This window comes from Dermacentor variabilis, chromosome 10 (assembly GCF_050947875.1).
Source record: "Dermacentor variabilis isolate Ectoservices chromosome 10, ASM5094787v1, whole genome shotgun sequence".
NCBI lineage: Eukaryota > Metazoa > Arthropoda > Arachnida > Ixodida > Ixodidae > Dermacentor > Dermacentor variabilis.
The window spans coordinates 32,923,810-32,951,734 of record NC_134577.1 but is presented as its reverse complement, the minus strand read 5'-3'; the positions used below and the strand labels follow the sequence as shown (position 1 = coordinate 32,951,734).

The window sequence follows — 27,925 nt, the reverse complement described above, 5'->3', positions numbered from 1 at the left end:
CCCGTATGCTCCCTGCCAGCAGTTACCTCTCGAAAAATCTGCGTGTAGTATGCGAGCCTCCGTACGACACACACAGCAAGAATAAAGCGAAAACGCCCGGCAGACTTGTTCAACCTCGAGAACTCGCAGCCTGATTTTATGCAAAGCCACAGTGCGACTAAGGCGACTTCCACATTTATAGACTTGTTTATCATCTCTCCCCCCCCCTTGAGAACTACGCATTATCGACTTCGTCTGAACATTGTATTCGCTAGCAGCTCCCTGTACCGCCTGGTACTTACCAGTATTCATATTACTGAGATGAGAGAACTAGTTGATTTGCTAGAATCCGGGCCTTACTTCAAAAGTGAAAAAGTGCGGGCCGGGACACTAGGCTATTAGTAGATTTGTTCGTTGTGTTGTGTCCCTATAAGCTGTCATCGTCCCCCATTTTGTTCCTGTTCCGTTCTCTCTTAGCCTTCCAGCGCAGAATAGCTGGCCAGAGGAATGTACCTCTGGACTTCTCAATAAAGTTCTCTCTACTTGAACACAGGGGAATGGCTCGCGCAAGAAGTTGGATGAAATTTAGATAGTTTATCACAACGCACGTAACTTATGTAATTTCGTTCAAACATAATATTTATCAAAAACACGGACAAGCTGCAAGACAGGGCGTTTTATACCTATGCACAACATTCAGATAAAAGGGCACTGCTGAATACCTTTGTTAAATGGCGTCGCATTATACAGAGGAATGAATATATATCCTATACACACACTGATGGGGTGTGCGTGCCATGTGCACATTTCAGAGGGTAGGTGTTCTGAAGGTTCGGTTAAGGAAAGCGACTTCAAACAATCTCAGCATCCGAGTTTTCTACTCAAATGAAGGAAGCGAGCATTTGATTTCATTAGCGCAGGAAGAATGTATTTCTGCATACAGAAAGCGGAAAGAAAACTTGCACACAACCAGAGAGAAAAATAACGCCACCACACTCCCCACAATAAACACTGTTCTCATCAACCAGAGCAAGACGTCGAACAGTAAGGTCAAATGGCCACTTCCAATTCAAATCTCTATAGTTGCTAGGAGTGTCCGAAATACACAAGGACAGTGCAATGATAGCGGAGTGCGCCTCACCAACAGCTCGGGCACATGGTGGCGCACAGGCGAAGAACGCCGAGCCGTCGTCATAGAAAATACCCGTCGCTCCTTGAGCGAACTCCGGGTTGTCACGAGGCAGGACCCTGTGCTGGGCTCAGGTGGTTGGGCATTCCAGGTTCTCTTTGTAAAGTCCGGAAGCTCGGGCCCAAGGCCCGACAGCTCGATCGCACTCCCGACATGCGCTGGTTTTTCCTGGTTCTCCCTTAGGCCCGGCCACCACCACGCCATTTCAGGGTTTACTTGCTTCCTGGTTTGTTTGTTTGTTTGTTTGTTTGTTTGTCTGTCTGTTTGTTTGTCTGTCTGTCTGTCTGTCTGTCTGTTTGTTAGCCTCTGAGAGTGAATAATACCCAGTATCGGGGATTGGCCAATAATCGGGTGATTTAATAAAAAGATTAAACGAATCTAAAAACGATCACTTTTGAAAATTTTGAATAGTTGAAAGAAAGAAGTCAGATAATTTTTTAATAATTTAGCAAGGGAATCGTCCTGATTCAATTGTGTATCTCACAACAGCTGAATCAACATCCCTATGATAGTGTCCCAGAGAAGAGGCTGCGGAAGATAGAATATCGGGAATCGATATATTCAATCCAGCACCATGAAATTGCCTTTCTAAAGTATGTTTTCCTAATGGTGAAAGGCGGGGAATAGCGTAATGTAGGTATTCGACATTCAATTTTGTAAACAGGACTTCAAATTTTCTATTGCGGCAGAAGTTTCTGCTCCAAGGAAACAAGAGGTGTCGGCAATCCGTAAAATTTGTTAATTATAGGTTCAAAGATTCTTCCATGACTGCACGTCTCCTGAACTTAGCAGCAGTTCTGAAAGCTGATACTGAAAGGATCGGAATACAAATTGGACCACTAAGAGCCGCTCTAGCCTAGCAGTCTGCTATGCAATAATAACTAATCCTTTGTGACCAGGCACCCATACCAATATAGTTAGTGTTAAGTGAGAGGGTATTAGACAATGAAATGCACGTGATATATATATGTATGTAAGCCCCTATTTGCAGTGAGAGCTGAAAATAAAGTTAAAGAATCCATTACTACTACAACCTCCCAGATTGAGGAGTTCCCTTTTGTGAAGCCAATGTAACTGCCAGAAACTCAGCTAAAAATACGGGTATGTAATTAGGAACTCTTAAAGAGAACGACCAGTATAAAACGGAAGAGACAATTTTGATTCCCGATTTTTCTTCTGATTGTGATGCATCTTTCGCTATGACGGCGTTTGTTTTCAGCTCCGAAAAGTGATCTTGTAGCAGTATATTGTAAGAAAGTAATTTCGCATTGTTTGGATATACGTCGTTAAATATAATCTGGAGATTCCCACTCGCACTGCCAATAGGGGGGATATCAAAATAATCGTACATGTAAGGGCCCAACAATTGATCGTACGAAGAAGACCTGAGGAATGTGAAGCCGAGGCCAAGAAGATTGAAAAAGATATATTACAAGCTCATACACAAATATTATTTGTAATTTTATAGACGACTCGAACATCTTTAGGAACGTTTGGACAGCTAATAGCCGAAATCTACACGAAAGACACGGTAATCGTGCTTTTAAGTATAGTGCATTGTTGGCAACGAGCTTTGGTAAACCGAGGCACAGGCGTAAAGTTTCCCGTTGCAGAAAAACAAAGGATGTAATTTGCGTGCCGGCGCACCTCAATATAGAACGCATCCAAACTCCCAGACTGGCTCTACGGACATTTTATAAATCATCACAAGACAGCCTCTCCGCATTCCCGGTCGACTGTTGCCAAGCCTTCTTCGCATTCAAGCCACTCGCACTACTCATTTGTACATTCAATGTGCTTGCGCCAACTAAACTGGTTATCATATATTATGCCAAGGTACTTTACCGAGTCTACCTGAGGTATATTCTGCAGGCGGTCGGTAAGCTACATGTGTACTCAACCCCTTAAAGGAAAAACGAATATTCAGCATTTTCTGACGTTAAGAGAGATGTGAATGTTATGTAACCAGTTTCCTATGACGCACAGGTATGTTTGCAATCGACTACATAAAGAGTGGATGTCATTGTCTGATGCAAAAAACGCGGTGTCATCTGCGTATACATATGTGTATATGCCATTAGGGCGAAGTAAGGAGCTTGGTAATACGTTAAAACAATAAAAGTGAGGTGACAGCTCCTTGTGAAATTCTACGCGACTGCCGACGTCTGAAGAAAATCCTTCGCAGGGCAATAAAATTCTCTGTCAGTTTTAAGTTTACTGAACCATTTTATTATATATTTTGGCAAATCAAGGTTTGCTAACCGATTCCATAATGCTACATGTTCTGCAATATCATAGGTTTTTGATATATCTAATGTAACTAGAGATGCCATTTGTCTCTGGTGTCCTGCTGGTTTTATCCGGCTTTTCACGTCCACATAAGATCGCCAAATGCAACAGCCACATTCAAAACCAATTTGACAAGGGCTGAGTACATCTTTCTCCTCTACTGGTTTCATAAAACGAACATTCCGAATCCTTTATATTCGTTTAACTAAATGAAAGGTTAGAGCATTTGGTCGAATATTGTCCAGCGTGAATCCGTACCCATTATACTTAAGAACCGGAACAATTTTAGCGACTTTCTAACTCGAATGTATCCACGAAAATTGAATAGTTTATTACGCCTAAAAGGTCATCTGGAGACTCCTTGAACAAACTTATTAACATTCTTGTGGTTACTCCATCAGCACCAGGGGAGTAATATGGCAGGCTTCCCACTGCTGTAGCCAGTTCCAGCACAGTGTTCGCTGTAAAATTATCTGACCGGATTCGTAACTTGGTAAATGGAGATAAGGAAGTGAATCAACTATTTAAACCCTTTGCAATTTCTTCCATCATTTGTGTCATTCCTTCTCCAGTGAAAACCGTCGAGTCCATGTTACTCGGTCGAGGCACTATTTTTCCGCTGCCAAATTAATTCAAGAGTGCGCTCGTTTTTCTATTTTGATGGATAATCGAAATGTTTCCAATAGTCATATTCTGCTTAAGAAACTGTATGTTTAAATACACTTCTGGAGAATTTACCATCGCTCTAGTTTTTCGGACACTGGTTATATAGCATCGTTTTACAGACTGATTTCCTTTTTTCATAATCACGTGAACAGTCGAGTATTCCATGAAGTAATGTAGGAGTAACCTTGACCAGATCGAACTACAAGTTCCGATTGTTTACTAGGCTTCTCAAGGTCAGAACAAAGAATCTTCGTTTTTTGTTCATTGGAAGCATCTGACAAGGACGAAAGCACAGACCACAAAGAGTTCTTGAAAGTATTGTAGTTTACAAAAGTTCGAGCGTGGTTTATCCGTACATATAATAGAGCAGACTATTTAAAAAAATAGCGGCAAATGATCATTATTAGAGGCAAAATCAACAGCCGACCTCGAAGACACAAAGAGACAACGACTAGAGAATGTGAGGTCGATTGCAGACTGATTTTGGCCACGCACAAATATAGGCGACCCTAAATTTTCACAAGGCTTTTGTCTAATGACAAAATAGCATATGAATTGAAATCCCGATTAAATAAAAGATCACGCCCACAGCTAGCTAGAACACTGACAAGCGAGCTATAGTGTACTGCACACTGGAAGGGAAATAAGTATTTACGATATAAAGTGGGCAACATCCAGAAAGAATGAGTTCTACAGCCAGAATTTCGCACTCGGGATTGATCAGTACAAATATAATTTTAGCTTTATGATACATTTAAGGAGAAACAGATATTACTAGTCCACCCCTTCTTGTCGGGCGCGGTCTAGCCAAGAAGATCCATAAAATTTTTATGGGAAATGTTTCTCCATTGTCAACCAGTTTTCTGCATATCTGTATTAAAAGTTGGTTACTAAGAGAAAACACATCTACAGAAGCTGATAATACTAAGCGACATTTCCACTTAAGTACCTACAACGATCCTATGATGAAGAAGAAGCTGCAGTCGAAAGAGGCGTCTTCAATACACTTTCCTCGAAAGAAAACTAAGACTGGCATTTCTTAGATTCCGAATGGAGAAATAAGGAAGAATCCTCACTGATAGTCGAAATAGCAATTTTTTTAAGACCGAGTGTTATGTTCTGCGTCTTTAATTTCTGAATCTCGTGTAGTCTAGTTGTCAGAAGCAGAGTCAGCGGGAGGGGAACTGGTAGACGCTCAACCAACTCAAGCGTTGATTGTCTCCATCTTTCCATCGCTAGACTGTTGCCCCGAACCTATGAGCTCATTTGCAACAAGCATCTTCCGGTGTCTCCTCTCTTTTTCTTCTTTTCCTTCTTTTCATTCTTCATTTCCGTCGTCGCCGTCGTGGCCTTCCTGCGCTCTTCCATTCGTTCTCGATGTTAAGTTGTCCTTATGTACACCACTAGCTTCGCGCACTGTTACTCACCGAAAATTAACGCACGACAAGTGTGTAGACCCTGGTCAGAAAGACAGCAACGGGTGGATGAACGGTAACAATTATTCCCCATGCGCCCCACCGTTTTACCCCGTGTCGTCGAGTGAGCCGACGGAAACGGTACTGTTTCTATACATCGAGAAGATGTATAGATGGTTAGAAGCTTATGCCCAGTCTGTTGACCTATACACGAAGGGCAGAGCTTTAGTTTATCGTGGAACAATTCCGTAGAAATTAAAAGGCCGCGTATTTATCATTATTGATACAAAGCGACAGCAACTTCTGCTCGGTCGTGGTGTTACGATAATAATATCGATGACGTCAGGTTCGGCATTTCGAGGCGAACTTTAGTATCGAATTTCCCAACTTCCGCACTTAATAAAGTACAAAGGCGCGGTAAAGCTTTTACAACAGAACTACAACAGTACAAAAGTTCTACGGTCTACGTGTGTGCTTGTGTGTGTGTGTGTGTGTGTGTGTGTGTGTGTGTGTGTGTGTGTGTGTGTGTGTGTGTGTGTGCGTGTGCGTGTGTGTGTGTGTGTGTGTGTGTGTGTGTGTGTGTGTGTGTGTGTGTGTGTGTGTGTGTGTGTGTGTGTGTGTGCGCGTCTAAAGAGAGAGAAAGACAAAGTTAAGAGCAGATCTAGCGGTCCATCTAACGGTCATTCCCACGGTTGTCCATCATACGGGGACCGCTGACCGGTGCGCACAGCCATCTCCTCTCTGAGCGCGTCCATCAGTTCCCGACGTTCTTCGGGCGTGGCCTCTTCGAGCAGGATCTTCGCCGAGCGTCCCAGCGAGTTCACCAGCGTCGCGTCCGGGTCCATTCTCCGAGGCGCGATCTGCACCCGCAGGTTGTAGCCGACGGCCCTGGGCGGGCACTGCTGCTTCGTGGTCTTCGTGAAGTGGTCGCCGGCCAGCGGCACTCTGGCCGGGTGGCCCATGTGACCGCAGGTGCGGCCGTCCTCGCAGCTGGGCGCGCACTTGCCGGCCACGAAGTCGGCGTAGCTCTTGCACGAGCGCGTCGGGAAGTCGCACTCGCGCACCGACTCGGCGTAGAACTCGGTGGCCTTGGAGTGCGAGCAGGCTGCGAGGAACGCGTGCAACAACTCGTAAAAGCGCTATGGAGGCTGGTCGGAGGGTCGCACAAACGCTCTATTATAAACACTTACCACTTATTTTCCGGTTATAGGCGAAAAAGTCTTTCTTTTTTTTTCGTATATTTTCACTCGAATAGAACAGCGTTCCACACGAAATCAGGGAATATGCGGAACGGCGTTCGATAAATCTGGACGTTTTATATTCACATAACGTGAATATGCACAACCTTGTTAGAGACAAATGGCCACCGCTATCCGGGACAGCGTTCCACAAATCTTCCCCCTACTGTCTCCCACATATCTGTAACTGGAAATATGCTTAAATAAGAGTTGATCCGTATTAGGAAATTACTCTTCTATAATGTCAAAAAAGCCGCCCTCAACTTGAAAAAAGGCTTGATAAGCCTAAAAAAGTTACAAGAACCAAACACAGGGGCGGAACGCTACAACGCTCAGTGTGTATGTGTGTTGCCCTTCATTCCTACTACGTGACTCAATGAGCTTGTCTCACAAGCAATTATTCCGCGCCAGCTCGCCGAGTCTTCAAATTTAACGGTCGTACGCTACCATGCATCGGGTGCCCGGTAAATGAACGCCACGTGGTTAAAGTAGCCCATAGCCTCCCTTACCACTACGGCGTCCCTCGAAACCCACGGGCCAGTTTGAAACCCCACAATGATTTTTTATACATTAATGAGAATCGTACTGTCTCACGCGGTATCATATGCGGGAGAACATTCGCAGAGAATGATATAAAGAAAGGCGCGCAAGTAATCCGGTTCAAAGAAGCGACTCGTTCATTCTTCCTTTCAAGTCTATTGCCTTATGTTATGCTGTCTCGACGTTGCAATCAATCCTCGCCCTTCTAATAAACGTACTAATTACAGTAGCTCCGAAAATTAGGCCGATTGTCAGAAGGAAATCTTGCGGCATTAGCCTCAGTCAGCAACGCTTACTAAAGGACATTCTGACTTGCCGTGTGCCGCGAATGACATCGAGAAATCGCGGTAGTCGTTTGAAACAGAGCTGATCGACTATCTGAAGTTTGAGGTCAGGATTGGGGCGCCATCAACACCGTACAGCCCGACCTGCAACTCACTCGAGAAGCGATTGCTAGTGTTGCGCAAAAAAAAAGAAGAAAAAAAAACCGATGACACCCGCTCTCGGATTGACGACCTCGAGGACAGGACTCGTCGTGACATGCTCGTCTTCTGTGGGGTTCCGGACGGCCTCGAGACGCGCGATCAAACTAGAAAACAAAGTGATTGGGCTGTTGAAACGGAAAAATTGACGCAGAGCTAACTAATGACACATCGAATCAAGCAGGCATTTGTTGGCCCTTTTCGGGGAAAAAAATTCAGACCTCAAATTGTTAAATTCAGTAGGTTTAAAGTCCGGGAACACATTTTTCAAGGAACCCAGTAACTGAAAGAGCAATATAGATCTTGCTGAAGACCTTTCACTAGCGAACGCTAGAAAAGGGCTAATTGCGTTTGCGAAGGCACTGGAGAATTCGCCTACCTTAGTCCTTAGCCACACTAACATTTACGAGGATGACATACGTTGCGTGTATGACAGATCAAGTGAGAGCGTTAAGGAACAGACGCGCAGATTAGCACCAGTGTCAGCAGTGTCTAATGAAAATGCATCACAGGAGAGTATGAGTAACGGCCCCACTGATATATATATATATATATATATATATATATATATATATATATATATATATATATATATATATATATATATATATATATATATATATATATATATATATATATATATATATAATGTAAGATGTCACCATTTGGAGTTCCCCTGCTCAGGAATCGCACTCAAAATTACGAGCCCCGCTCGGATATCCCAGATTGAGCTTTCGCGCGAAGTCTCAAGAACGTTTCGTGTGGATCGCGGAGACGAAATGCTCCGAAAGTGCTGGTCTGACATTTTTCAACACGACGACTTTATTTTTTGGGGCGGGTGGAGGCTAATGATCCCTAATCCTTGCATTGCAGCAAGCCTCAAGGCACTATAAGTGAACTAGTTTCGTTTCCTATAAGGCGTGTTCGTCGTTACTTCATGACACAGGAACTGGTCCCGTGGTTGCAGGACATATTGTGGCGTTTTAGCCCGCGCTCCGTATCGCTCGGTAGCCTGCAAAGCTGCAACTCATTGCGCGGCCCGATGTACCAGCAGAGCGGGCTACCTAGTGAGCCAGATCGAGTGTCAAAACATGGAGATATGTCCTGCTCCCACGTGACCACCTTCTGCGTCGTGACGTCACGACACGTACATCTACTGGGAAACGAATGCGAAATTCTATGCGAGGCTATGACGTCGTGTGATGCACTTAGCTAACAACTGGGATGTAGCCAATCAGACAACACTGCCCGTTGTCTTCTGCATCAGCAGACGAAAGCGCCCGACTCCGCACTTGGCTTGTCTTCGCACTAACTGGCTGCGAAATGCCCTTGACTGAAACTAAACGCAAATGTACGAGTTTCCTTTCGCTAACTAATCTAGACAAACTGCAGCGAAATACGTTGCGAATGCGCAGTGCGCGAAGACAACTTCTCAATGCGAGTAATACAGCGCGGCGTTTTACACTGGCTAACCTCCCTGTCTTTCCTTCCCTTTTGTATCTCTCTCGAAACAGTCCGCACCATCCATGAGCAATCTAATTTTATCTTCTTGGAAGATTAGCTCACCTTCCTCTCACACACGGTCACGCCAGCACTTCACTGCCTTCCCTGCAGCGAACATTCACTATCGGCGCTATATCGGCGCCGACAGACAAAATGGCGCCACGCATTTGCAACGCTAACCTGCTTGTTTGTCGTCTGCTGCCTGCACTCACCGAAACCGCATTGTAGAAAGTCCGCTTTCCGTGCTACACCATAGTTGTAAAAACTGGCTTCGTGTAGGTGGGCGGAACTACAACTCTTCTACACCAAGTAAAAAAAAGATTGTGACTTCCCACACTAGCTACACTCGTGTGGCCTAGTGTAAGTTGAAAAAAAACAATAGCCCTGTTTAGGATGCTCTGAGCCTTTAGGGTTTCGAAGACCAGGACCTTCGTCTAACGAAAATACATGCGAAGCGTAACGGAAACGCCGACGGTGATGACGACTGTTAAAATTCGCTTAGTGCCCGCCTGTAGTTGCCATCGCAGCGAAAGAAAAAAGAGAAAAGAATGAGAAGTCGAGAAGTTCAAGCCAGTTTTCACACGAATCGAGAGAACCGAACTTCCATAGTGCAGCTAATCCGACTTAATTGCACCAAGAGCGCACCGCCTCTTTCAGGATGTCTCAAAGACAATCTTTGTCCAACAGATTGAAGAAATTAGATGATCGTCCTCTGAGTGAACAGACAGTACTAGATCACCGTCCCCATCGATCATCGTCTCAGAAGGCAGTGAAGGCACTTTCGTGCTTTCTCAGAACGTCTGGTTTGCGCGAGCGGCTTTAACTCAAGTACTGGCCGTACCGTCACTACACCTTCTCTCTCCCTTTCTCTTCCCCTTCTCCCTTGCCCCAGTGTAGGGTAGCCAACCAGACCATTGACTGCTTAACATCCCTGCCTTCCTATATTCCTCTCTCTCTCTCTCTCTCAAGGTTTCGCGTTGTCAAACTCTAACGCTACGGTCACCGGGAAAGTTTGAGCACTCACAGCTGAATCTCCAGCAGCCCGGTTGCTCTCTGCCGCCGTTCGGGTAGAAGTCCACGTGTCCGCAACTGGTGCTCATTCCCAGCCTGCCCTGGACCACGTCCGTCCATCCGCGGCCGACGCTCGTGTGCAGCACATCCACGAAGGTGGCGTCGTCTTTTGTCAGATGGACGCCGTAAGACTCGAACAGCGGTCCTGCGGGGTCCAGACCTGCGCATGCGTCGCGACAGCGCTTAGGCGATCGCCGGATGTTTTGAAGGGACACCAAAAAAAAAAAAAAACACTCAATGGGTTCACACATACAACACGTTCTTTCAAAAAAAAATTTCGTTTATTTCTCTATAATAGCCCAACAGTTTGGTAATTTCTTATTTATGTAATTAGGAATACTGTAGCCCTCAATTGAGGGCCATTACAGGTGAGGAATTGTCAAAATAAAGAGATAAATTTCAGCACCGACAATACGGCCTTATACGGCATTGTCAAACACAAATTACAGGGAGGATGAACAAGTTTACACAGTATACACAGAATAACAAACAGTAAGCATGATCAATTCTTAATTATCCTCTAATAATTGTCTGTAATACAATTCTAGTTGAGTTTAAAATTCGTTTAACATTTTGTGCTGTTACAGTGCAGTCCAGACGGCCATTCCATACACTAATACACGAAGGAAAGAACGAGTATTGAAAACCATCAAGGCGTGCTTTATAAGAAGGGAAAGTGAATATCATTTTAATGTCGCGCCTAAGCTCAAGCACTGGTACTCAAGACCGACGTCGCTGATGTTTTTTTTTTCTTACCTTGAAATCCATAACGCCATACTGACCAACAGGACCTAAGGTTTCGGCGCGAAATTCAAGAAATGCGACTGACCATTTACTCCGCTAATAATCAACGTATTGCCGCGAAAGTGTTGAAAGAATAGTTTAAAGAATGTCTAAACTGATTCAGTGTTTCTCAGTCCCTTTAAGAGAGCCCCTCCCTAGGCCCCATTTCAAATTTTAGTTTCACTCTAGAAGTTCTCAAATGCCGTCTAGGGATCGTTATACTGAAAGTAATTACCCTTCAAATTGGTTTATTGAATGGGTTTTTTGAATGCCTTCGTTTCTGCGCGGTCCCTTGCCAGTGGCGGCGTTGCGCACTCTGCATTGGACGATTTACCGAAGTCACTCGCATCGGGAAGCGACGTTGGGAGGTGACATTGGAACGCGACACTGCGTTTTACGTCACGGCGTTTTGTGGGATTTACCTCGACCCTTTTGGCTGGGAAGCGAAGCTTAATCCTCGAGAAGGACGGCACGCGCCGCGTTTGCCTCGAAAATTTCCAGCCAGTTTTCGCCACCAATCTCAGCAAATTTCAACAGACGCGCCCGCGCCTCACCGGTGATGCGTCCGACGAGTTTTCCCGTGAGCTGCTTGACGTCCTTGCCGAAGAAGCCTCCCGTCTGGGCGCCCAGGCTGTGGCCGATGTAGTGGACGAGCTCGGGCTTCACCGCCCCGGCGTCCGCCAGCGTCTTGACCAGCGACGCCAGCGAGCGGGCCACGATGCGCGTGTTAGCCGCCGCCGTGCTGTAGCCCAGAACCGAGCCACAACCCTTGCTCCAGTCAACAAGAATGACGGACGCGTTTTCCTGCGAGAGCCACAGCGGGGGTATGGGTACGGTATGAAGAACGCTTCAGTGGGGATTGGCCTGTCACTTCAGTGGCGTGTGTGTGTTTGTAGAGGGGGGGAGGGTGTATTCAGGAGAAGGTGAGTGGCGTATCAGCGCCCTCGTCAGGTTTTGTCTTCAAACGAGCGTGTTCCTGGACATAGTTGGTTCAGATTTGAAGGTTCGACAAGCGCACACCTTAAGAAGGGACGAAAGGTGGTGCCTTGCGCAGGGATAGACAAAATTTCCATACAAAAGTATTGCGATTCGAGTGTTCCGGTATCTGCGATGAGCCCTTACACTTGTGTACGGTGCGGTTAGCGCACCATTCGCCTGCTCCGATGTCTTCTTCTTTTGCAAATTCTTGTAGCGACACTATGTTCGCCGGCAAAATCACACGGGCAGAGTAGCATCTCCGCGGCGCGCCGGGGTGGCTCGTCCGCGCCTCGCAGCTGGGACAGCGCGCGTGCTTTTCTCCTTGCAGTCCAACAAAAGGTGTTTAAGGACCTGTCCTCGTTGAACCATCGTTGCAGTACGAGCAAGGGTTCGGAAAGGTCGGCGTGGGCAGGAGTGGAGAGCCCTTAGCTATGTCATAGTCATGCAGCTCGGCGGCCCTGACACCCACAGCTTTCGAGAATGGTGACAGCGTGTCGAGGGACAGGACGACAAAGGTCGCAACGATATGCTGTTCGGGGGTATTAGACAGAGTTTTCCCCCTGATGATTACTGGAGGAAATACTGGCGTTACTGTCTATGGGAACTCCAGAGCGTGTCACCCGGCTAGTTGGCAATCCGTAACAAAGACAGCGGACGGAGGACAGAAAGAAGCAATGCACGAACACAAGCGCTGACTACGTCCCGCTACGTCACGCAATCACGCTATATCACATTTAATTATTTACTTTACGGCGCATAGCTCAATCTATGAATTTTATGTAGCCTGTGATATTGCAAGGCCTATCGACTTGGAACGAATCCGGAGGATGGCACCGGTTTCGATATGTGCACCGTCAAAAAAATATATAGCGGTAAAAATGCACCGTTGTTCCTTTAACTTTTTTTATGGAAACGCTGTTTTATGCATCGAAGCACGAAAGCAAGTGCAATCGAACGCACTTCGTCCAACAATTTGAAAACAATTATATCAAAACTGGCATAGTTCTGAGAACTCATTCTATATCGATGCGCCTTGCGAACGCACCAGCTATAATTCGTAGATTGAAATATGTGTTCTAAAGTCGTGGATTAAAAGGTAATTAGCGTAATAATATGAATTATTTATTTAGCCATTTTGACTGCTCGTAGAAATGATGACCGCCTCATCTAGTAATTCAGCTCAAGAGTTAGAATTGTGTTATCTGCCCTAGCGAATCTTTTCTTTGTTTCTTTGTTTTCTAAATTCGGTTCAGCTTAAGGAACAACTGGTATAGGATAATTCGCTTTTCTGGGGTCGTTATATTATGGCTCGACAATGCAGTGAAGCGCCCACAAAGTATGTGTGCATACCTTGTCCAGTATCTGGTCCTTCATGTCCTGCATCCAGTTCGTCTTGGCGCTGCTCAGGAAGCCGTGCACGATGATGTAAAGCTTCTGGCCGGGATCAACCAGCGATGCCATCGTGTTGAAACCCCCCAAATCCAAGCTCGTCTCGAAGAGAAGCTTGCCGGGATCCGAGGCCTTGTTGGAATGCAGCAGGAACCGGGGCTTCACCTGGCAGTAATAACGAACCGAGCGGGTCCGAGAACGTTGATACGACGTTCGGTTTAGCCTCGTCTGTTTCATCACCATCATCATCATCATCACCATCACCATCATCATCATCAGCCTGGTTACGCCCACTGCAGGGCAAAGGCCTCTCCCATACTTCTCCAACAACCCCGGTCACGTACTAATTGTGGCCATGTCGTCCCTGCAAACTTCTTAATCTCATCCGCCCACCTAACTTTCTGTCGCCCCCTGCTACGCTTCCCTTGCCTTGGAATTCAGTCCGTAACCCTTAATGACCATCGGTTATCTTCCCTCCTCATTACATGTCCTGCCCATGCGCCCCCCCCCCCCATTTCTTTTTCTTGATTTCAACTAAGATGTCATTAACTCGCGTTTGTTCCCTCACCCTCCTTCGCCTGGTTCGGTTTTATTGAAAGAAATACATTAAAAAATGAAAATAAATATAGCCTTCACGATTGGACGCACCTGCGCGTACTGCCCGACCTCGGATGCCACGCTTTCGCAGGGGATGCATTCTGCGACCATACTATCCCCTGTGCGTGACGCGTTGCGCAACCAGCCAATCAGCGCTCGCCTAATGGCTGAGACGGTACTATTGCCGAGACTGATCGTCGCAGAATACGAATAGGGTTTTAAAGATCTGGGGTTCTTACGTGCCAAACCCACGGTATGATTGTGAGGTACACCGTAATGACCACCTTAACTTCTTTAACCTGCACCTAAATTTAAGGATAAGAGGTTTGGTCTTTGCCACATGAAAATGTCGCCGCCATGGCCGTAAACATATATATATATATATGCGCGTCTGTTTCGCCTACCGTTTCGGCGAGAACGAAGGGGGTAGTGTGCTCTTGACGGTCTGCGTATCGATGTTTTTTTTTTGTTTTTTTACTGTTATTAAGCGTGATCAGTAGTTTATACAGCACGTTTTAGCGTCAGCAACGCTAATGAACCGAGTATTACGCGGAAGAAAATGCCGGTATAAGCACGACGTGCAAGATATTCAACAAAAGAAAGGTGGTGGTGGTGGTGGTGGTGGTGGTGGTGGTGGTGGTGGTGGTGGTGGTGGGGGTTGATACTGGTGAACGTCTATCTGGAAGAATATATCCACGAAATAATCGCGAATTTTAGGACAGAAATCGAAGCCGGGAAAAACGTATGCCTTATTTTGGGAACCAATAACACAGAATTATGGCCCTGGGCTAAAGCGTATGCTCATGAGGCTGGCACTTAGAAGTATTTCGCCTGTAATCTTCGTTCCTGGTCAAAGCTACTGAAGTTGATTATCATTAATCAAAAGACTAGCGCAAAAAACTAGGACACAGACGGAGGCGACAGGACGAGCACATCGTCCTGTCGCTTCCTCCGTCTGTGTCGTTGTTATTTGCGCTGGTCTTTTGATTAATGATGTCACACCAACTAGCCCAGTTTTCTGCCTTGATCGCTTTTAGCGCTCGTCCAGCCGCTTCCTCCGTCTGTGTCCTTATTTGCGCTGGTGTTTTGATTAATGATGTCACCCCAACTAGGCCAGTTTTCTACCTTGATAACTACTGAAGCTGTAACGGAATATTGTAGCCCTCTCCGACCACAACCGGCCTCAAACCCGCCGCTTCCTTTCCTTTAGAGATAAATAAAGTTGGTTCATATAGGAGGTTCTGTAATGAGGAGGGAAGATAACCGATGGTCATTAAGGGTTACGGACTGGATTCCAAGAGAGGGGCGCGTAGAAGGGGGTGGCAGAAAGTTAGGTGGGCGGATGAGATTAAGAAGTCTGCAGGGACAACATGGCCAAATTAGCACATGACCGGGGTAGTTGGATAAGTACGGGAGAAACCTTTACCCTGCAGTGGGGTAGGCAGGCTGATGGTGATGATGATGATAGCTGGTTCTATCTATCTATCTATCTATCTATCTATCTATCTATCTATCTATCTATCTATCTATCTATCTATCTATCTATCTATCTATCTATCTTGAATAGCTCAAGCGGAAAGTTTGAAGCGCGGACACAGCTGGGCTAGGTGTTGCACTAGAACCATACATTCCAGTTCGCAGTTCACTGTAGTTCAGCACAGTCTACCGTCTGGCGAAAGTCAACGTGACCGGCGGCATTCGGCGCGCTTTGGCCTGATTGGCGTGGAAATCAAACGTGTGCCATCTCACGCCAAAAGCCTCTAGACCAGAGTGCAACGCGTGCCAGTTTTGCACGCCTTGGCTGACCGGTGGCATGCTGACCTACAGTTGGGTTTCGCGGAAGCGACCGTGCTGAGTTTCGAGCCTTCGTCCAACAAGAAAGCTCTCCGTCGGCGCGAACTAGTGCGCGTGCGCCGCGGCAATAATACCTGATCACGGCGCTGCTGCGGGGCAGATTCAATGCGTCCAACTACATAGAGGCCAAATACGTGACTTGTGGTTGTTGTGCGCACACCATTCCTGCAAGCCCGAGCAGCTCAAATGACGCGGCTTCGAGTCGGCGCTGATTGACGCTGGAGCGCCCGGGAAAACGAGAATCGTGTACTGCGCACTGTGCAAAAGTGGCGCCATATCTCGGAGGCCTGTTGTCTCACCTTGTCCGGGCTCTGGGGCACGAAGTACTTGAGGTTTCCGGAGATGTCGAAGGGTCCGGGCAGATCCGGAAAGGTCAGTGGCTTCGCCGCTGCGGAGTAGGCGAAGTAGGTCGTCTCCTCGGTACGCTTCACCGAGAGCGCGATGTCGCCGAAGTCTTCTTTGCTCAGCTCGCCGTACATGTACGCCGGGTCGTCCAGCACGACGTTCGATCGCAGCTCGTAGTGGTGCGGCGCCGCCTGCCGCAGGTTGCTGCGGCCCATCACTTCCGAGTCGTCTCCATCCGGAGACTTCAATCCTGAAGGGTGGTAGCCACGAGGTTATCTTTCTAGGGAGCCTAGACGTGGCATCCGATCCATATCGGCTCGTATATGGATCGAACTATATCTGGCCAAAATTTCACATCGAAACTGTACAACCGCGCGTAAGTGAGGCCTGAGCCCGGATAGATGGAGAAAACGGCATGAATAAAACGGCCTCAGAAAAGGGTTATCGTCTGCCTCAATTCGTCCCCGCGATTCGAACACAGAGTGCTGGATACGAGAAGAAATGCTTTTCATTTCCATCATTGTAGCCCACGCAGCAAGCGCGGACGACAGCAGCAAAAAGTACGGTTTAAAGTGGATAACTTGACGCTGCGTTAGTATGGGTAAGTTTCCATCGGAAAAGTTACGTACCATACAAAGCCATCAGTATGGGTAGGAAGTTCATGGTGGTATGTAGGTGGACGGCTCCGTATAGTGCGCCACGTGCCAAGAATGTTCTCGATGAAAAGGCCTGCATGTACGTGTGCAAAAACTCAGTCACGTGCATTGAGAATGAAAACAATGTCGCAACATATCCTAGTTTAGCTGAGAAGACATCACTCGGTGCAACTGTAATACGAAAGCGAATTACATGAGAGTGACATAGAAGTAAAAGGAAAAAAGTTAAGTAAGAGAGAAACAAGGGTGAAATAAGGAAACGATGGAAAGAATTGTGATAATAAAGGGAGTAAACGGTAAAAGAAAGAAATGGAGGAAGGGAATGGAAGTAATGGTGATAGAAAGGAAGGAATAAAGGGTAAAAGAAGGGAAGGAATAGTGGAAGAATTATTAGTCAATAAAAATGAAGAAACGAATAAAGAAAGAAGACTGAGAAAAGCAGTGAGGGAATGAACTGTGAAGGAAGACAAGAAAGGAATGAAGGAGCGCATGCAGAAGTAAGGAAGGCAGGAAAGAAATTATGGAAAAGGAAGGATTGGACAGCGAAAGGAGCAATGAAGAGAAAAAGAATGAAGGGTGAAGAAAAGAATAAAGGGAAAGTGCGAAAGAGTATGAATGGAGAAAGAAAAGGGAAGTATCAAAAGGTCAAAAAGAAATGAGGAAAGAAGCACGACACATAACAGTGGGAATGAATGGTGAAAGAAATGGAAAAATGAACGGTGAAAGAAGAGGATTTAGGTAGGCGTAGAACAAGACCCCTCGAGGTCGAACCGCATGGCGCGTCTTGTGCGCGTGAATGCAGCGCGTCACAACTTTCTCGATGACGCGCGTTCCTCTGTCGGCCACAATCGCGGATTCCCGCGTTCATTATTAATGTAAATTTTAACGAGCAAAATTTATTCTTCTCTGCAACTGCCGATTTCAGAGCGTTGCTGGAAAAGCTTTAGAGCTCGATATGTCTGTCACAGCACGTGTTTGTGCAAATGACACGGTCTGAAATTTCTAACAGCCGCGGACATTAGAATGTGCGCGACAATCACCACTAATATAAACAACATTTTCGTTACAACGAATTGTTTACTTTAGGGAGACATTGAGATTTCCGACTCGTTTGACGTCAGTGTGTAATAGTCAAAGCATGCACGTTTTTGCCACGGAGTCAGTACTTTGCACCAGCAGCTTCAAAACATAACTCCAAATTTGCAGCTAAATGCGCTGCTCTTCTACGAGCTAGCACGTTTCCGCACAGTTGCTAAACGCAGTGCGTAAAACGGTTAGCATGAAGACCGATATGCATTTCGCGACAATATTTGCCTTCGTATTCGCGAAACGTGCTACATATAAAGGGTTTCTAGCAAAACGTTAAGGCTCTGTGGGCTGGGCGACTCCAATTCTAAAATTACAATTACAACATGCCTAGCTACTAAATTTGCCAATGTTAATTACTGAGTGCTTTGATCAGGAATAGCACTGGCGATAATTGTAAACAATTCCCATGTGCGCCGCTGATATATGAAGCTTGGCCTGAAAAAAATCAAAACTTTGCCTCGATGCCCCACTTATGATAATTTGAGACAATGTCACCGCGAAGGGCGGGGTAGTCCAGCAAGTCAAGTTCGGCAAAGGGCAAATTGATATGCCATATATACTGTATTTTGGCTGCTATATAGCGTCAACAAACACAGACGAACGATCCCAAAGTGCGCTTTTTTTCTTTACATGGCTTTTACAACACGAAATCTCACACTGCATTACGATGGACGCCCTATGGTGGAGGAGTACGGCGCGTAACTTTGACCCCCCAGGTTCCTTTTACCTATACCGAAATTAATGTAGGAACACGACCGTTTCCGCGTTTCGTCCCCATTGAAATGACGCCGAGGGAATAGAGAGTCGAAACCCTCGACCTCTTGCTCGACAGCAGAACGCCATCTATAGCCACTGAGCCGTCACCACCACCCCCGCCCCCACGGCGTGTATATGAAGCGCTTTCTAGCAGCGTCAAACGCGTATACGTCTCTACCCCCCCTCGTTAATATTGCACTGTAAGGCAACAAATACTCACCACCAAAGATGAACGCCAGAGCAGAGGCGTAACAAAAAATAAGGCTACTAGGTTTGCTGTCCGGCAGCCTCAGTAAACGCGTCTTACGATGCACTTTAAGTACACACGCAAGAGAAGGAGTGCCCTCTGGGTACCAGCCACGACGTACACTTCGTCTAGAAGGGCTGCCGGGGACGGTAGTCGTCAAGGCAGTTCATGAACAGAGCAACACATGCCGCATCGTATCGCTGATAGCAAATTCGAGAGGGCAGCTCAGTGGAACGTAGTAAAGTATGTGCACACTACAGAAACGCTTGAAGTACGCAGCGTTTGATGCTCCGACGGCACGGTGAAGTGCCCCCGGACTCTCTGTCAAAGGGCTGTCGTAAGAAAGTACACGCTGGTGGAGACGGGCGGCGCAGCAAAGGGCGCTTTCCGAATCTGTTTTGCTTAAGCGCTGCGGGCCAATACGTGCAGATAAGAAAGAGCAGACGATCGTAAAGGAGGTCGAGTGTACGGTTATCGGAGCGTTACGACTAAACCTGGTCAACGAGCAGTTTTGAGCGCAGTGCCTTATTTTTCTAATGATAGTATAAATTATGATCGTCCTCATAAACACAATACGTTTATTTCTAATAATGACTACGAGGTCATTCGAGCATAGAAAAAATGTTTAAGGAAATTCTCAGAAAGTCCTTTCAAAAGGTTTCTAGACCACCAATGGCGTGCCATTAATACAGATACAGCATCTATGTTTAGATAGATCTATGATACATCTATGTTTCTTTGTCTCAAACCGTCCTTACGGCAGCTTGGGTCCCTGGTCCACGATAGAAGCTCCCGGCAAGAGGAAGGAGAAAAAAAAAACGCGCTTGTCCCGCCCTCTTTCATATTTATGCATATTTCTGTATCTTCGTTTTGCCCCGCCCTGCCATCATAAGTTCAAACTCGCCCGATTCGCCATCCTTGGGTCATTGGGTAGTCCGCGGTCTAGTGGGTGGCGCGTCGGGCTACTGCGCTCAGAGAACTGGTTCCAAATCAACTGTCCGACCACCTTGGGTCCGCCAGTACGTTACACTTAGTATGTGCCGCCTTTAAGTGCACCTCTTCGACGCAAACCTGCGTAACTGGACAAATACCACTCATTATGCGCCGCTCTTCAATGACCAACGTGACTCATCAAAATTGATGCGATGCTCGGCGGACTGTCAAACTGTGCTCTATTTTGGGTTCAGAAACCCATGTTTGCTGGCGAAGTGACTCTGGACTAAAGCCCCTCAAACTTCGTATATTAGAAACACTCTCCTTCTCCGCCTGCACTCCTCCTCCTTTCTCATCTCTTTCACGCACCCGCCGTGGTTGCTCAGTGGCTATGGTGTTGGGCTGCTGAGCACGAGGTCGCGGGATCGAATCCCGGCCACGGCGGCCGCATTTCGATGGGGGCGAAATGCGAAAACACCCGTGTACTTAGATTTAGGTGCACGTTAAAGAACCCCAGGTGGTCAAAATTTCCGGAGTCCTCCACTACGGCGTGCCTCATAATCAGAAAGTGGTTTTGGCACGTAAAACCCCAAATATTATTATTATCTCTTTCACGCTCCCTTCTCGACCGCGGCGCCGCCTACACTGCTTGAGCGTAGCAGACGGCCTCTCGCAGGGCGAATGCCGGCACAGCAATGCGATGCGCTTTAAGCGTTCGCGTAGGCTTTCTAGCTCCAAGACACTTCTGGTACACCGTAGAATTTATATGCGGAAGGTTATACAAATTCGGTGACTGCAGCAGTTTTTGTTTTCTTATTTTGACAACTATTATTTAAAGTGTCTAAACGAGTACTGACACCGTCCCATGGCAACTCTGAATGTATCGCGTAAGCTACAGAGGTACGCAATATTTGTGAAGCGCTTGTTGCAAGATCTTGTTGCAAGTGGTTATGAATAACACGTTTACGATCGAACGTTAACATCCCGGCCTCCATTCTTTGCCTTCAGAAACCTAAATAATCCGCACCGTCCTCACCAGATGAATTTGCGACGCGCATCAGCGATGACGCACAAAGCCTGGCTGAGGGCAAGAACAATCACTGCTCTGAAGGCTCGATAGAGCATTACAAGCTACAATGTCGCCTGCGTTCCAGCCTTCGTGCATGCTTGCCAGTCTTCTGAGGGCGAGCAAAGACTCGGGATAGGCGCTGGTGCTATTGTGTCCCTTATGCCTTAAGGTCGCCAGAAATACTTGCTCCCGGTTATCGAGTCGGGACTCTACGACCATAGAAAATGAAGTCACTTTTTTAGTGTTCGTTCGTTCGTTCGTTCGTTCGTTCGTTCGTTCGTTCGTTCGTTCGTTCGTTCGTTCGTTCGTTCGTTCGTTCGTTCGTTCGTTCGTTCGTTCGTTCGTTCGTTCGTTCGTTCGTTCGTTCGTTCGTTCGTTCGTTCGTTCGTTCGTTCGTTCGTTCGTTCGTTCGTTCGTTCGTTCGTTCGTTCGTTCGTTCGTTCGTTCGTTCGTTCGTTCGTTCGTTCGTTCGTTCGTTCGTTCGTTCGTTCGTTCGTTCGTTCGTTCGTTCGTTCGTTCGTTCGTTCGTTCGTTCGTTCGTTCGTTCGTTCGTTCGTTCGTTCGTTCGTTCGTTCGTTCGTTCGTTCGTTCGTTCGTTCGTTCGTTCGTTCGTTCGTTCGTTCGTTCGTTCGTTCGTTCGTTCGTTCGTTCGTTCGTTCGTTCGTTCGTTCGTTCGTTCGTTCGTTCGTTCGTTCGTTCGTTCGTTCGTTCGTTCGTTCGTTCGTTCGTTCGTTCGTTCGTTCGTTCGTTCGTTCGTTCGTTCGTTCGTTCGTTCGTTCGTTCGTTCGTTCGTTCGTTCGTTCGTTCGTTCGTTCGTTCGTTCGTTCGTTCGTTCGTTCGTTCGTTCGTTCGTTCGTTCGTTCGTTCGTTCGTTCGTTCGTTCGTTCGTTCGTTCGTTCGTTCGTTCGTTCGTTCGTTCGTTCGTTCGTTCGTTCGTTCGTTCGTTCGTTCGTTCGTTCGTTCGTTCGTTCGTTCGTTCGTTCGTTCGTTCGTTCGTTCGTTCGTTCGTTCGTTCGTTCGTTCGTTCGTTCGTTCGTTCGTTCGTTCGTTCGTTCGTTCGTTCGTTCGTTCGTTCGTTCGTTCGTTCGTTCGTTCGTTCGTTCGTTCGTTCGTTCGTTCGTTCGTTCGTTCGTTCGTTCGTTCGTTCGTTCGTTCGTTCGTTCGTTCGTTCGTTCGTTCGTTCGTTCGTTCGTTCGTTCGTTCGTTCGTTCGTTCGTTCGTTCGTTCGTTCGTTCGTTCGTTCGTTCACGAAGCGGGAAAGCGGTAACATGGTATCACTCAGGCTCAAACAAGAGAATAGTGAGCTTGCGCTGAGTGAATATTCCTTAGACGTTCAGGTTACTGTCTGATCACGAGCAACACTTCATCGCGCGTTAGCTATTGGGACGCACCTGTCGGGAACCGAGTTGCACCATCACTAATTTAAAAGCGCATGCTTTGACGGCGGCTGCGCTCGCTCCGAAATAACATTTGCGAGACATGGCCTTTGTGAAGTTACGACAGAGCGAACGACTAAACGAGGAAGCGAAGGAACGGACAATCCCAAGTTTTCATTTCGAGCGCTCTGCTGCCCCATCTAAACATTCGCACACTTCAATGCTCACGCGAATTAGCACGTATGCACCCAAAAGATCTATGATGGTGTCGTCAAGCTAAGAACGCGCCCCGTAGCTCGATTTCGGGAGAACGTACTGTTTTCATCGGTGCCTTTGTATCCCAAATCCACCGCCCGACAACGACGAACACGAACGAAAGACGCAAACAAAGCTATTCGCTCTCAGGAAGGCGAGTAACTAACCACGAAAGGCAGAGAGTTACTTTCCTGAGATGCGTTTTCCCGCTCCAGCCTCAAACTTAGTCAGAAGGACTGAGCTGAATATAGAAGTTTGGTAATAAAGTTGTCGCACGCAGCCTCGAGTGCACGCGAATCCAAGCCTCTTGGCGTAAATAACGATTAGGCGCCAAAAATGCGACCACGCAGTGCTTATATGAACTGTGAGAACTCCAGCATCGGAGCCAGCAGTCGAAGAAGTGGAGAAAGAAAGTGACTCTTAAGGGCGAGCGGCGGTTCGAGGGCATAGCTGGGCGCTCTTGGGCGCAGCCGGCCAGGACTGGGGCCTGCTGGTGTGGACTGAAGCACCACGCCATTCCCACAAAACAAACGAAACGTCGCGTAGGAATTGTGCTAAAACTTCTACATAAGTGCCAACTTCCTCAGTCAACTGTGTTACATCTGCTCCGTTAAGGCCCACAGTAATTAATCCAAACCTCGACACATATTATAATATCAGAGACTCGCAACTTGCCTCGCATAGTCGTACGTTGGATGTCGGTCGGGACTTCTCACTCCACATTCGTCGAACCCACGCCTTCTTAACCCGTCGCACTTACCAGGCAATATCGCAGAGAAATTTTTCATTTTGCCGAGACTGTTTCCACATCCGAAAACCCAGCGGCTTACTGACACGGAAAAACGCCACGAAGTGACTTCGCATTTGCCACAAAGCTTAGACCAAGGAGTTCACGAACAACATACGCAACGCACATTCGGAGACAACGGCACCAACATGCGCTCCCTGCCAAACCGTCGACGCTTTTCAAGAATGAACCGCGCTGGAGCGCGATCGCAAATAAAAGAACCAGGCACCAGGACCCACGTGATTCCAGTAGACACTTAGCGACTCAATGTCGACCTGGCCGAGGACGCGCCATGAGGCAGCGGCATTCTTCAAAGCGTGTCGATACTTAAGAAACCTTAAGTTAGAAGCGTGGCAGAGGGACCTGAGTGTATACACGTGTAGGCGTGTAGGCGTGGTGATGCGATATCTCGCAACAGCGCTTCAATGCTCGAGGCATTAAAGTCGAAAATCATCGCGACACAGGTTCTGACGGAACCCCGTTTTTTTTTCTTCGATGGAGCGAGAACTGGCAAGCGAAACCGCATTTTTCTTCGCTCGTTTACAGTCTACCAGTGGTATATTCCATGACCACGATGGAGCCATCTGACCAAATGCAAACATCAGGCAGTACATCATGAAACACAAAGAAACGGCGTAGTAAAAGATAAACAAATCACCAAAGATGTTCACCATAGAAAAAGCAGCAAGAAAATATGGTGACAATAACACCCTATGGTAGAATGTATAAGCGCGACTGAACGAGGACGTAGAAAGAAAAAGATACATAGACACAGCGCGGGACACAGAAGCGCTGTGTCTGTGTCTCTGTTTCTTTCCACGTCCTCGTTCAGTCGCGCTTATACGCTCAACCATGGATTCTAACCAACTAGCCCGCCAACGTGTTTTAACCAAAACAATAAGACGTTATCTTCACGACAGCAGTACTGCACGACTGCACCGTTCGCTGCCCACTGCGGAAAGCACTACAAAATCATACATTTTATGCCGAATCAGCTGATATGTAATGTAGAAAGTAGCATCAAAAATGGAACTAATCCAACCCAAGTTGCTCACCTGAGCTGACTCTGATGTTCAGTGGGGCCATACAGCAAATGTTCATCACCAGAACACTTCATCACTCCACCAATAATAACTTCCATGTTCTCGATGAAACCATGCAGACAAACACAAGCTCCAGGTCGATAATCTACAGATTTAAAAGAAAACAACAATCAAGCGAAAAATGAGAACAATAAGTAACGAGTCTCACCTTAGCAGAAGGAACGAGGCAAAATGGGGGTAAAATCCCTCTTCACGAGTGAATCAACGCACTGCACGACTGTGTCTTGCGATGGTCATAGTGGAGCCGTCCTGGCAATGGTATACTTCAGATCGAATCTGCATATATTGAAGACCAAGAGAAACTTAGTCCATGGAAATTAAATTTACAGAAATTGTTTACCTGTCTAGCAGCACCGAATGAAAATGTGTAGCAACACCATTGCTTACGTAAAGATTCCACGGTGACATTCCAAGGCTGGACAGTACGATGATCACTTTTGAATATTTCATACGATTCCGTGGTCCAGGAAGTACATCTGGATACATCTAGGAATAAAGTTTAGTAAAAATAGAGTGAGCAGTATAACTTATGCACTCTGGATAACACTGAACCTCAACACTAGGGATTGCCCTGCATACCTACTCTTCTCTGCACGGTGACGAAGCTTTCACATACTTCTTCAGGTCGGTTCACAGTCGTCGGTCATTTTCTGATTCCGAGCTCTCGGGAAATCTGCAGCAACCATTGCAACATACAAAATTCAAGGATGAGACGAATGCTGAAAATTCGGAAAGCAAACACCTTATCGAAAAGTAAGCACCATCATTGATGAGATCCCCTGAGAAGTGCCAGCCAACAGTATGGAGTTCGCAGGAGTCACCGACGATGGAAGCACAGCCACAGACCATGAAGGGTTACGTCCGAAAACAGCAGAGCACTGCAATGCCCTTACTGGAACTGTGCTCCTGGTGAGGGCGCCAATCTGCAAAAATATAAGGCTCGAAATACTCGTTAAGAAACTGAGCACAGATGACTTATATCCCAGCGAGATCGCAGCCGAGTATACAGTCCATGAGCCGAAATTCCCGTTGTTATACATAATTACAGCATTTGTAGATAAATGGTCAGTCAGAGTACCTTTGCTGCAACGGTAGTGCGATGTGTCGCAGACCGTAGCCAACGTCCTTTCTTCGCGGTTGCTAGATGTGGTGGGCGAGAATTCCGAATGCCTTTTGCGACCAGGGTCAATTCATCGATCAAGAGCACTTTTCGTGCGCGGGCATTCCTTGAGACGATAAAAGGACTTGGTTGCAAGTGCATTCGGAACAGGCCACTGTCCGTCACGCAAACGTAAGGTGCAAACCTTATCTGATAGTTCTGCCCGAGGTGCGCTCAACCTGAAACTAATACGCAACGTAGCTCCTCACGTTTCCGTCACTGACAAGACCTCCAGTGGTTATGATCTAAGGAACCTGAGGCCGAATTGTGCTCTACTGTGCAGTGTCGATACCGTGGTATGGAATGTTTAGCTGCTTTCAGTTAAAGGCCATATGAAGCTTCAGCCAATGAAAATTAAGATTACGTATTCAAGCGGTTCCTTGGACACATTCCACCCTCGCCACGAGGCTATTGGCCTCGTACACTCACTCTGTGATGGGATGCTACGAAGCTGGAAGCTGGAAGCTAGAAGCCTGTTCTTTATCCGCACTGTTCAGTCATTGTCCACTTTGAAGTTGCCCTGTCACCTCCAGTGTCCACTGAAAAAATCGAGAGCACATATTTAGTGGTGCGCCGAAATAAACAGAGAAAAAGACATCCATAATAAACGCAGCAAAGCAAATGTATGCGTTCACCAAACTAGCACCTGCCATATACAGAGGTGGTGCATTGAGTCTCCTTAAAAGTGCAACGTTACCACAGTTGAAAACTTGTCCATTCAATGCTAACAAACGAACCACGGCCTATACTTGTGCGTTACACAGAAAATATTCTCCACGTAGTAAATTCGCAAATGCCTAGGGCGCCAGAAGCTTGCTAAAATCAAATTATTGTGGGTACAGGTATTTTCTCACCTGAGCGAGAGCTGCAGATACATGTGGTGCCAATACCACATCTTCATCAACACAGCTCTTCTGCACTCCACGATTGGTGTATTCCCTGATCACAATGGAACCATCCACTCAAACGCCTGGTAGCACATCTACAAAGAAGCATCAAGGACAGCTTGAGTAAAAGCAAAATATTTTTTAAACGAAGGCTCACCTGAGAGGCCCCAGCAAGGCATTATTGTGGCAACAGCACCTTCCTCGAGAAATGTGATACTAAATGGTTCCACTGGACTGTGAAAGGATCCTCCTGGAACCTTTCAGAGAAGGGTAAAGTGCCAGTCGAACTCGCAGATATACAAGGCCACGCCCACTTCTGTAAAAAGGAAAAGAACTCAAGTTGTTCGCCTGATCTGACTGCAGCCGCAAGTCGATTTAGTGCCACGACCACGCCTTCATCAAAAGATACGTTAAGAACTCCCCGATTGCTATATTCCCTGATCACAATCGAACCGTCAACACAAATTCTGGATAGCAGATATCGAAATGTAAACAAATGACTGCTTAGTAAACACAAAATATTTTTAAATTCTCACCTGAGAAGCAGCAGCAAGGCATTCTAGTTGCAACAGCTGTTATCTCGAGAAGCCAAATACCAAATGCCCCACTCGACCGTGAACCGGTCATGCTGGAACAGTTCAGAGAAGGATAGAGTCTAGGCCGAACCTGCAGATGTGCAAAGCCATGCCAACTTTATTAAAAAGAAATAAGGCAACTCAAATTGTTCACTTCAGCACTAACAGCAAGTCAATGTCTGCCATTACCACGTCATCATCGCCAAAGCTCTCTTACAGTCTACGATTCGTATATTCCACGGCCTGAACGAACATAAGAACACAAAAGCAAACTTGCGGTAGTTGATCTACAAGTATGTCAAAACAGCTCGGAAACAGCTAAATAACCTACCAGAGATATTCATCATAGAATAACCAGCGGGGAACTAAGGTGGAAATAGCACTTGGTCTCACGAGAGCAGTACTGTACGATTCGAGAAAGCGTATACTTTATACCGAATCTGCTGATATCTAAAGGTGGAAGTAGCTTCGTAAAGCGCAATTAAAGCAACCGAAGTTTTTCACCTGATCAGCAGCTATAGGTCGGTGGGGTCCAACAGCACATCTTGATCACCACAACACTTCTTAACTCCACCAATGATAACTTCCCTGCTCACGATGAAACCATCCAGACAAACACAAGCTCCAGGTAGATGATCTGCATATTTAAAAGAAAAACCCAGTTTAGTGAACGCTGAGAACAATAAGTAACGATTCTCACCTTCGCAGAAGCAAT

General features: G+C 46.6%; 1 protein-coding gene across 1 annotated transcript; it reads right to left on the bottom strand.

The window, feature by feature from the left end:
- Window positions 1-275: 275 nt before the first annotated feature.
- On the bottom strand, window positions 276-19,143 carry LOC142560276 (pancreatic lipase-related protein 2-like). The gene is made up of 7 exons (XM_075672239.1): window positions 19,040-19,143; window positions 16,948-17,047; window positions 16,273-16,568; window positions 13,484-13,687; window positions 11,710-11,959; window positions 10,326-10,532; window positions 276-6,643 (listed from the first exon to the last, which is right to left on the bottom strand). The coding sequence occupies exons 2-7, from the start codon at window positions 16,979-16,981 to the stop codon at window positions 6,219-6,221; spliced, it is 1,416 nt and encodes a 471-aa protein (XP_075528354.1). The 5' UTR covers window positions 16,982-17,047; window positions 19,040-19,143; the 3' UTR covers window positions 276-6,218.
- Window positions 19,144-27,925: the final 8,782 nt, after the last annotated feature.

What these genes read in the sequence shown, in the direction of transcription:
- LOC142560276 (XM_075672239.1), bottom strand. Translation starts at nt 16,981, where the DNA reads ATGAACTTCCTACCCATACTGATGGCTTTGTATG. An exon ending in CATACTGATGGCTTTGTATG is followed by an intron (nt 16,569 to 16,947) that starts GTACGTAACTTT and finishes ACCACCCTTCAG; the next exon opens with GATTGAAGTCTCCGGATGGA. An exon ending in AGGACCAGATACTGGACAAG is followed by an intron (nt 11,960 to 13,483) that starts GTATGCACACAT and finishes TGGCTCTCGCAG; the next exon opens with GAAAACGCGTCCGTCATTCT.